The 9,537-nt window shown below is 54.1% G+C and overlaps 5 protein-coding genes and 1 pseudogene across 5 annotated transcripts, besides 10 other annotated features; 5 read left to right on the top strand and 1 right to left on the bottom strand.

Annotated features, from left to right (window-relative positions):
* Positions 1 to 96: 96 nt before the first annotated feature.
* On the bottom strand, positions 97 to 407 carry TraAM80_04128 (hypothetical protein; annotated as a pseudogene).
* Positions 408 to 463: 56 nt separating this feature from the next.
* Positions 464 to 901, top strand: TraAM80_04129 (uncharacterized protein; the record flags this gene model as incomplete). Its single annotated transcript, XM_029381068.1, has 1 exon — positions 464 to 901. One exon carries the CDS (start codon positions 464 to 466, stop codon positions 899 to 901), a length of 438 nt encoding a protein of 145 aa, XP_029239094.1.
* A 352-nt stretch (positions 902 to 1,253) lies between these two features.
* Positions 1,254 to 1,293: a microsatellite.
* A 57-nt stretch (positions 1,294 to 1,350) lies between these two features.
* On the top strand, positions 1,351 to 2,322 carry TraAM80_04130 (uncharacterized protein; the record flags this gene model as incomplete). The annotated part of the gene is made up of 1 exon (XM_029381069.1): positions 1,351 to 2,322. One exon carries the CDS (start codon positions 1,351 to 1,353, stop codon positions 2,320 to 2,322), a length of 972 nt encoding a protein of 323 aa, XP_029239095.1.
* Positions 2,323 to 2,393: 71 nt separating this feature from the next.
* Positions 2,394 to 2,427: a microsatellite.
* Positions 2,428 to 2,464: 37 nt separating this feature from the next.
* Positions 2,465 to 2,507: a sequence feature (GA-rich).
* Positions 2,508 to 2,913: 406 nt separating this feature from the next.
* Positions 2,914 to 4,743, top strand: TraAM80_04131 (carnitine/choline acetyltransferase; the record flags this gene model as incomplete). The annotated part of the gene is made up of 1 exon (XM_029381070.1): positions 2,914 to 4,743. One exon carries the CDS (start codon positions 2,914 to 2,916, stop codon positions 4,741 to 4,743), a length of 1,830 nt encoding a protein of 609 aa, XP_029239096.1.
* Positions 4,744 to 4,903: 160 nt separating this feature from the next.
* Positions 4,904 to 4,932: a microsatellite.
* A 75-nt stretch (positions 4,933 to 5,007) lies between these two features.
* Positions 5,008 to 5,041: a microsatellite.
* Positions 5,042 to 5,323: 282 nt separating this feature from the next.
* Positions 5,324 to 5,358: a sequence feature (A-rich).
* Positions 5,359 to 5,430: 72 nt separating this feature from the next.
* Positions 5,431 to 5,529: a microsatellite.
* A 427-nt stretch (positions 5,530 to 5,956) lies between these two features.
* Positions 5,957 to 5,973: a microsatellite.
* Positions 5,974 to 6,090: 117 nt separating this feature from the next.
* Positions 6,091 to 7,188, top strand: TraAM80_04132 (DNA-directed RNA polymerase; the record flags this gene model as incomplete). The annotated part of the gene is made up of 1 exon (XM_029381071.1): positions 6,091 to 7,188. The coding sequence occupies one exon, from the start codon at positions 6,091 to 6,093 to the stop codon at positions 7,186 to 7,188; it is 1,098 nt and encodes a 365-aa protein (XP_029239097.1).
* Positions 7,189 to 7,554: 366 nt separating this feature from the next.
* Positions 7,555 to 7,581: a microsatellite.
* Positions 7,582 to 7,636: 55 nt separating this feature from the next.
* TraAM80_04133 (serine/threonine protein kinase) lies at positions 7,637 to 8,836 on the top strand (the record flags this gene model as incomplete). The annotated part of the gene is made up of 1 exon (XM_029381072.1): positions 7,637 to 8,836. The coding sequence occupies one exon, from the start codon at positions 7,637 to 7,639 to the stop codon at positions 8,834 to 8,836; it is 1,200 nt and encodes a 399-aa protein (XP_029239098.1).
* Positions 8,837 to 9,011: 175 nt separating this feature from the next.
* Positions 9,012 to 9,033: a microsatellite.
* The last annotated feature ends 504 nt before the right edge of the window (positions 9,034 to 9,537 follow it).

Consider the following 9,537-nt stretch of genomic DNA (forward strand, 5'->3'; position numbering starts at 1 on the left):
ACATAAAGTTGGTGCTTTTTTTTCCGCTTTTCCCCCACTCCGCTCCTCTTTTTTTTCCCCCGCAATTTTTTAGGCTAGGAAGAGCTTGTCAGCTTTTTTTTTGTTTTGTGTTGGTTAGTTTGTTTTTATTGTGAACGTATTATTTTTCCCCGCAACGTCACCTCACTTCTTTAAGCTCTGTAGTTCTGGCTTTGTTGTCCTTCTCTTTACCGTTGAATTTATATATATATATATACGTTTTGCCCTTACTTTCTTCGCTCGCTCGCTGACATCTTCGCTTGGAGGTACAGATACCCGTGTTCTCTCTGGCATGTCCTTTTTTCCCTCTTTTTGCCGTTCCTTCCCCCTTTCCCCCGAGCCTGGGGAAGTCAAAAACAAAAAAGAGTATAGTAGCACTCTCCCACCATCACTACTACACGTGCAGCATTCGGGCCTGTCTTGTTCCTGTGTGGAAGCGGAGCGGATGGGCAACAAACGTGCGACATCGCCGTCACCATCACCATCCTCGGTGGCAGCCGCAAAGGATAATAAAAAACCCTCACAGCATGAAATACTTCAAACGGCACGAGTCGCGCTGGAGCTGACACGTGCGGATGAGCTGTGGTCGGCGTGGTACAAGGAGTCGGAGGACAAGTTTGCCGACTTCCAGTCCTTCGGAGACACGGAAGGGGGGCCGAACGCCTTCGCCGCGACAGGGGCCAACCCCAGCAGTGGCGGTGCCCAGTTTAGCAGTTCCCACCGCACACTCAGCGCCCGCCGGGTCAGCGGGCAGTTTGAGGAGGAGGTGTCGAAGTCATGGGATGAAGACTGGGAGGATGAGGATGTGGAAGACACGTTTGACGCCATCATGGGCCAAATTGGGCGCTATGAGGCTTCAAGGGCCGCTTCTGCGTTCAGGTGAGGTTTGTGGAGGAGGGAAGTGAGGTGCGGCAGGAGGAAAACAGAGAGCGGGAAAGGAAAGAAGATTAGCCAGAAGGAAGAGGAAAGGAAGCAAAAAAAAACATGATGTTCCCCCCAATCACATGTTTTTTTTTTCTTTGCTTTTCTTCGTTACGTCGTTTCTTGTGCCTTTCCTATTTGACTCTTCACCACCAACACCACCTTTTACTGTTACTCCCATTACTACTACTGTAACTGCTTTCTTGCGGCGTTCGGCTGGTAGGTGTTGGCATCGATCAGGGCCAGGCAAGGTTGTTTTTTGCATGTTTACCCCCTTTTTTTCCCTCTGCTGTGGTTTTGCTGTTACTTTGTAATGTGCGTGTGTGTGTGTAACTCTGAGTCGTGTAGTGTGTGCATAAACGACTCGTTCCGCTATTGCCCTTGAAGGCAGGGGTGTCGGACGGGTTACACATGTGGGCCAGGACGATCCTTCGGCTCTGTACTAGCAAGCAGCCAGGCGCAGCGGCACCTGCGGCCGCCGGCTCGTCGTGGATGGCAGCAGCTGCGTGGGCCAGTTTAGGCAGTGAATTCGCTGGTGTGAGTGAAGATAAGTTTCTTCGGCCGAGTCCTGATGGGTTTTTGACGCCGCGTGCCACGACGGACGTGGTTGTGTCGGAGCAACTGCTGCAGTCGATGGTTGCGGAGAACGAGGAACGGTACAAGGGCATTGATGTGCGTGACCCCTCCTCGATGGCGGTCTACGAGGGGGAGCGTCCGCGGTGGATGACGCTGGGCAGTCAGGTTCGTGCGGTCTCCGAGTTCATTTCTGGGCACTTGTGCCATCACATCTCACTCCCTGAGTGGAAGGCCCTGTTTGACCTGCAGTATGCCGAGATGGATTTGACCTACTGGCTCTACGTGCTGCATGTTCACATGGTGAGCCGACGTGCCACCAGCATCCCCATTGAAAAGTTTAACCGCCGCCGCGAGGTGCTAGAGGAGATCCTGCTCACCATGTTTGAGAGCTGGGCCTCGACATCGGAAGATATTATGGGCCGCCCTCCGCTAAACAAAATTCGTTTTTACATCAAAGATATGTATTACGTCACGGCGGTTAACTTTGAGGAGGCCCTCCTGCACGATGGCGCAGGGGCAGACCTGATGCTTTTAGGATTTTTGATGAAATTTTGTCCGCTGCCGCGGCCGGAGGATGTGCCACTCTACACGTACTACTCGCTGGTGCACTACGTCCGCTTTCACACGGCCCTGCTGGACCGCATCCCTGACGAACTTATCGCGAAGGGAAACTTCAACTTTCTATCACCCACCGACTCCCGCATCTTTGAGCAGTACGACGAGGTTGCGCTTGACCGCGTCATCCGCTCGTGGACGGTGGACGTTGCGGACGCGGGCGAGTCCAACGAGGGGGGCGAAGCCAACTGATGCAGGCGCGTGCGTGTCTGTGTGGTTTGGTAGGTGGCTGGGGGCTGCTCGGACGAGGGCGACCCTCCTCCCACACGCACACACACAGACACACACACACACACATTCTCACGCAAGCAGAAAACCAACGGAGCATCGAGGCAAGAAAAAAAAAAAGAAAGGGAGGAAAGAAAACGAAAAAAAGAGGCGTCGGGAGGGTAAAGGCGGCAGAACGCAAACAAAAGAGTAAAAAGAAGGAAGAGACGCTGAGACGGATGGTGCGACCGAACGAAAAGGCAGCGGCGGCTGATGCTGCTGTCTGGGAGTTTCGTGCTGGGCGGGTTTTCTGCTTCCTAGAGCCACATGCACGCAGAGTTTTCTCTTTCTTTTTCCCTGTATTGTCTGGCTTCCTACGTCCTTTTTTGTTTTTGTTTTTGAGAGTTTAAACCAGGGACCCACAAGCGGCAGCCCCAGTTTGTTTATTTGATCTTATGCCACTGTTTTTCTCTGCTTTGCTTTGTTGGTTCTTGTTGCCAGCCAATAGTCGACGTGTAGCGTCCTCTCTTGCAGAGCTGTGTGGGGAAAACAACCACTACTACTACCCAAGGAAAAATGAAACGTGTGTTGGTCAAGGATCTCTCCGCCAACGTGTTAAAGTTGCCACGACTGCCGATTCCGTCGCTTGAGCAGACAGCGGAACGGTACCGCGCCAGCATTATCCCGCTGAAGCCACCGGAGACGGCGAAGGCCCACTTTTTGAAGCTTGACATGTTTGTCTGCAGCTCTGGCGTGACGCTGCAGAAGGCGCTTGTGGATGCCAATAAGGCGGCGGAGGCGAATGGCGGCTACCCGTACTCTTACATTGAGCCCATCTGGGACCGCATGTATTTGTCCAACCGCGCTCCGTTGCCAGTAAACACAAATCCGTCAATTCTCATCAAGAAAGTAAAAAACATGGGTGAGACACAAGCCAGCGTCGCAGCCTCCCTTGTATACGGTATCGCTAAATGGGTGCGGAACGTCCTGAAAGATGGTGTGGAGGTGCGTGACACAAATATGGACCTATCGCCGTTGCTGCGCCAGCTTGGGGCTTCATTGTTTCCAGGCGAGAAGGCGGACGAATTTCATACCACGCCATTGGAGAAGCTACGCCATATTGTTGTGTTGCATGATGGTCACCCCTATGCCGTTCGTGTTTTCGATGACCAGCAGGTCCCGCTGGAGCAGGCCGTGATTCAAAAGTGTTTGGAGTACATTCTTTCCATCACTCCGGATGCCGACAACACGACACCAGTGTCGGTACTCACTGCCGGCAGCCGCGAGATATGGGCTGGTGCCCACGCGGAACTAATCAAGACTCCAGGTAACGCGGAGACCCTACAGAAGGTGCGCGAAGGCATGGTGGTGTTGTGCTTGGACTCAAACAGGTGGAATAACAAGGAAAATGTAAAGAACGGAGCAATACTGCACGGAAATAAGGATGAATCGGAGAACAGGTGGTACGACAAGCACCAAATTATTGTCTCCGCGGATGGTGAGGTGGCGTTTAACTGTGAGCACGCTGGCAGTGACGCGCTGCAGTGGGCACGGTGGATCGGTGACGTCTTGCAGAGCATTGAACAGAACGTCCCAGCACCTGCGGCCGCGGCGGTTGATGCGACGCACATCACCGCCTTGGTGGAGCCCCTCCGGGTCACCTTTGGCAAGGCGTTTGCAGGGCACATCCGAAGTGCACGCACAGAGGTGCTGAACCTCATTGCAGACACCGCCTTGGGGCACCTGTACCTGCCGTTTGGCGCAACCCAGCTGAAGCAGCTTGGGGTAAGTCCTGATGCGTTTGTGCAGATGTGCTTCCACGTGGCCTTTCACAAGTGCCGGAACAAACTCGCGCCCACCTACGAGGCCGCCTCCACCGCGCGCTTTTTTCACGGCCGCACCGAGACTATTCGCTCCGCCACGCATGAGATGCACAAGTTAGCGGAGGCCATCAACAAGGCGACGAAGGACGATGCGGTGCCAGGCGAAGCAGAGCGAGGGACGCTGTTGGCGCTCATAAAGGCTGCCTCGGAGCGCCACGTCACAATCGCCCGGGCGGCATCCCGTGGCGAGGGTGTTGACCGACATCTGACGGCGTTGAACCGGTTGGCCGTCGAGCACGGCGATAAGGCTGCGCTCAACTTCTTCGACGATGAGACTTACAAGACGTGCTGCAAGTGGACGCTTAGCACGAGTAACGTCTCGTATCCGTGGATGGAGCGCCTCGTGTTTGGGCCTGTAACCCCCAACGGTTATGGCCTGGGGTATGTTGTGGACAAGAACGAGGTGCGCATCATGCTGTCTGCCTTCACCCGCAGCCCGTCGACGAACGTAGACGATATGAAGGCTGCGATTGCGCTCTCCGCGACGCGGTTGCACCAGGTTCTGTCCGCGGCCAAGCTTTGAGGGAGTGCGATGATGCCTCGTCACAGTGCACCAGCGCGAGCGTAGCAACAAACAGAGAGGAATAAAAAAAAAAAAACATCAAGAAAAGATGACCGATGGCAGAGAAATAGAGGAAAAGAAAAATGCAAGGAAAACAACACCAGCACGAAGAGTAGCTTAGCAAACAAACAAACAGAACAAAAAAAAAAATTATAGGGAATGGAGCGGACGAATTGACGGGTGAGCACCAAAGGCAGGGGATGAAATATGGAGAGGCCTATTGGCTTCTTTATGTTTCCGTCTTCTTTTGTTTTCTTTTTATCGCTCTCTTTATTTCACTCCCCTGCCCGCTTTGCCGCGTTGGGACGCTCCTCTTTTTTTTTTTTGCGTCGTCGCAGCGGAAACAAGCAGGCACGTTTTCTTCCGGCTGTTTGCTTGGCTGTCACAGAAACCAACCCCGTTGAACAGCGCTCTATGGGTTTGCTGGGCGAGAGAGTGAAGCGCCGTGGAGGAGAGCGTGCTGGGCAATGGTGTGCCTTGCCTTTCATGCCTGCGTCACACGGGTGGGTAGAAGCCTAAACAGGATGAAAATCTTGGGGGGGGAACAGTAGCAGAGAAAAGGAAAAGGGAAAGCAAGGTGAAACAAGGCAGCCTACGCTGCTGAGCACGATGGGCAGAGTGGGCCACTTATCGCATGTGGAGGAGACATTTTTTTTGTTTTTTTTTGCGTGTGTTGTTTTTGTTTTCTGTGCGTGCGTGTGTGTTGTTGTTGATTTTGGTGGGTTTTTTTTTTGTGTGTGTGTTTGTCTCCTTTTCCTTCAGTGATAAATATTATTAAGAGTGGTGGGTGGGTGTGGACGGGTACCTACTCCACCGCCCCTCCACACACAAATTGAGGAGGCAAGAAGGAAACGGAGCGGACCACGGAACAAACAGGCATAAATAGCCATGCAGAAGTAACGCTTGCATAAATACCTATTATATTTGTGCATGAACTCATCTATGCATGTCATGATGTCATTTTGTGGGTAGTGCATGGAGTTGTGGGAGCAGTTTCCACTTATTCCGTCTTTCTCCCTTTTACTTCCCCATGCCTAACTGGGTCCTATGTTGCTGCTGTCGCTGTCTCTTCACACTCAAATTGCATCCGACTCTTCCTCTTCTTGTTTTATGTGGTTTTACGGATGCGCACCCTCCCGCCCTTGTTGTGCGTTTTATTAAGTTAGTGTGGTGTCTGCTGCTGCTGCTGCTTGACTGTACTCATCCTTTGTCGCTCTTTTTTTCCCCTCCGTTTCCTTTCTTTGTGTCTGCGCCTGTGGGAGTCTTTGGTTGGTTAGTCGCACGGCCGCACTGCGTTGCACACCGAGGATGTCGTCGGCGTCGTTGGTGGCGAATACCCAGCAGCGAATTCTCAGCAGTCTCTCGCTGTCGGGGCAGGAGGCGGTGCCGTTTGCCACCCTACAGCGCGACCTCGCGCTGGACCAACGCACCGCAGCCGATGCCCTGCGCGGACTCATGGAGGGAGGGAAGGTGGTGCTGCGCCGCGGGAACACGGACGGAAGCGTGTACGTTGCTCTCTCGAACAGCATGCCGGAGGGCCCATCTCTGGTACTTGATGCGATAAGGTCCAGCGGGAATAGTGGAATCGACCAAACAACGTTGTGTGGCAAGGTTCGTCTACCCAAGAATGAAATCATCAAGTCTTTGCAGCTGCTTGTGGCTCAGAAGCGCATCAAGGAACGTCGTTGCTTCTCAAACCGCGCAAAGCGTATTTATCTGTTGTTTGAATTTGAGCCAAGCGATGAAATTACAGGAGGAACGTTTTACGGTGGCGAGGATTCTCGCGAGATGGATGTGTGGTTTGTCGATGAGATGCGACGACGTATAGTGGCTCTTGTGGCGCAGCGTCATTCGGTTTCGCTGGAGCAGATTACGCACTATTTGCACGAATCCCATGGGGGCAGCGTTACCGGGGAGGCGCCACTAAGTAGCGGCGACGGGGTGGTGGTGATGACGGCACACCCCAGTGGCCTCACAGTCACCTCCGCCAAGGGCAGTAGTGGAGGTAACAAGCGAATTTCGCAGCGGGACACGCAGCTGTTGGTGCAAACGTTGGTCCTAGACGGGGTTCTGGACTCCGTGACCGCTCCTGTGGGAGCCCCCCCGCAGTATCAGTTGGCAACCGGGAAAAACGTATTGCGGCACTTTACGGCAACGCTCGCCGCAGTGGGTGGTCGTTCATTAGGCGGCGCGACGTCCTCGCTCGAGGATAGGCGTGAACCGCTTGGGGACATTTCTGGCGGTGGATTGTGGGTCCCCGCCTCAGTTGCGCAGTCCAGCGCGTGGGCAATGCCGGTGGTGGGGTTGCCATGTTTGGGGTGTCCACAGCTCCCAGTGTGCTCCGTGAGCGGCATCGGTGTTGTTAACCCGCGCAACTGCGCGTACTTAAATGAATGGCTCAGCTAAACTGTCTTCGGTTTACAGCGGCGGCGAAGAGGCGTGATGAAGGGCGAGTTGTAACTGGGCTCAAGGAAAATTATTTTTGCCTTGTTTTTTTTTCCCCCGTGTTGTTTTTGTTGTTTTTAAAGCTACTTTGTGTCTGTGTGGCAGCTTCTCCGGTTCCTGCTTTTTTTTTATTTATTTATTTAGTCTACGTGTGGAATCCACGAGTTTGTCACCACAGTCATGCAGCTCGCATGTATGACTCTTGGATTTCTCTTTGCTCCTTATTTTGCTTTTTGCGTTGCCTGCCTGGCCCGGTGCGGCTGAGTTCTTCCCTTTTGCTGTCATTTTTCATTGCGAAACAGTGAATTGCCTGGCCATAGCCGTGGCGTGCGTGTGTGTGTGTGTGTGTGTGTGACTGTACCGCACAGCAGATAGCAGAAGAAGTGGTTGAGGGTCGTCGTGGGGGAAAATGTGGCAGCTTCACAACGTGCGCTTGCCGCCGCGGAGGTTGTGTGACGCAAAGCCGTTGATGTCACCATTACAGGGGGGGTACACGCGAGGTGACGCGTGTCACTCTTCTTTTGCAGGTGGCGGACACGAAGACGCGTCGGAGTCGGAGCCAAACTCGCAGGCGTCATTGCAGGCCTGCTTTGTCGCACCGCAGCCATGCACGTCATCCTCACCGGTTGAAGCGGCGTCGCAGGAATCGCTGCAACCGCAGAAGCAGCCGCCGCAAGAGCAGCAACAACTTGTCATTCGACAGGAAGACATACGGGACGAGGACTTTCAGCGGCTAGAGGTGTTGGGTGATGGTTCATACTCTGTTGTGGTTGCCGCCCGTCATTTGCCGACCCAGCAGCTGGTTGCACTGAAGGAACTCTCGCGACGACGCCTGAAGGAGTTGGAGCTGGAGAATCAGTTGCAGTGGGAGATCAACGTTCACCGTACGCTGCGCCATCCCAACGTGGTCAGGATGCTGAGCTACTACGTCACCCCACAGAACGTTGTGCTGGTGCTGGAGTTGTGTCCCTGTGGGACGCTTCTGCAGAAGCTGAGGGCAATGCCGCAAGGAAGGTTTGATGAACGACGGGCGTCGCGGTATGTGCGACAGGCCGCACGGGCGCTAGCGTATCTGCACGGACATGGCATTGCCCACCGCGACTTGAAACTAGAGAACGTTTTTTTAGATGCGCGGGGTGTGGCAAGGCTGGGAGATTTTGGGTGGAGTAAGGCCGTTGAGGAGCCGACGGTGAAGCACGACCCCGCCCCTCATTCGGACAACTGCGGCACTACCTCACACAGTGCGGGCGGCGATGATGCGAATGTGTGTGGTGGCGGCGGCCGGCTAACGGTGTGTGGCACGCTGGACTATTTGTCCCCGGAAATGCTGTCTGGCATGCCTCACACCTTTAAGACTGATGTGTGGTCTCTTGGTGTCATGCTCGCGGAGATGCTCACCGGCGCGCCCCCCTTTTACTGCGTGTCACACCAGGGCACCCTCGACGCAATTCGCGAGGCGGACCCTCACTTGGGCGACGACGTTCATATCTCATCACTGGCCCGTGAATTGGTGCTGACAATGCTGCAGAAGGACCCGGACGCGCGTCCAACAATGGCAGAGGTGCTGCAACACCCATGGACGAGACCACACCGGGAGAAGGCGAAGTAACAAGAGGATGAAAAGCCTTGGCGGTGCACGACCACATCCACAAATGAGGAGACAAAACACGGCGTTTGCCGCCTCTTTGGCTGCAGAAGTGTACGTATACAAGTACCTTTGTGTTTGGGAGGTGCCTTTGTCTTTATATGCAAATGTTGTGGGTGTGTGACCAGATGATGAACGTGGGGGGGGGGGGGAGGAGGGGGCACAGGCATGAGGTCACAAAAGTGACCGTCTTGCTCCGCGCATTTCGCTTTAGAAGGATATACCTTCGTATTGTTATTGTTCTTGTTTTATGTCTCTCCTGCCACCCAAGCAGACACACCCCAGTGGGCGGGAATCCCGTGATAGGGTAAAAGGCGACAGAAGGAGAAGGAGTGTATGTGTATGTGTATGGGAGAAGATCTCCGGAGTGGGCGGGAGTTTGTGTCTCTTCTTTCTCCTCTTTTTCTCTCGGTGGTTGCGCGCACCACTTTTTGTTTGGGTTGCATGGATGCGGTGCGGTGCGTGCGGCGTCAAGTTCGCACTTTCTGAGTCTTGCGCAGTGCACTGCACGTGGTGGCTCGCTCCTTTTTTTTTGTTCTTGCCCGCTGCCTCCTCTCACCGCTCACCAACAAAGTCACTCGAGGACCCGGGCAAGGAGAAGCTCACGACAGAGTCAGGGAGTTGCGAAGGAAGAGTAGAAGCAAAGAGCGCCTATTTTGTTGCTT

The sequence above is a fragment of the Trypanosoma rangeli genome (assembly GCF_003719475.1).
Source record: "Trypanosoma rangeli strain AM80 chromosome Unknown Tra_15.4_contig_00116, whole genome shotgun sequence".
In the NCBI taxonomy this organism is placed as follows: Eukaryota; Euglenozoa; class Kinetoplastea; order Trypanosomatida; family Trypanosomatidae; genus Trypanosoma; species Trypanosoma rangeli.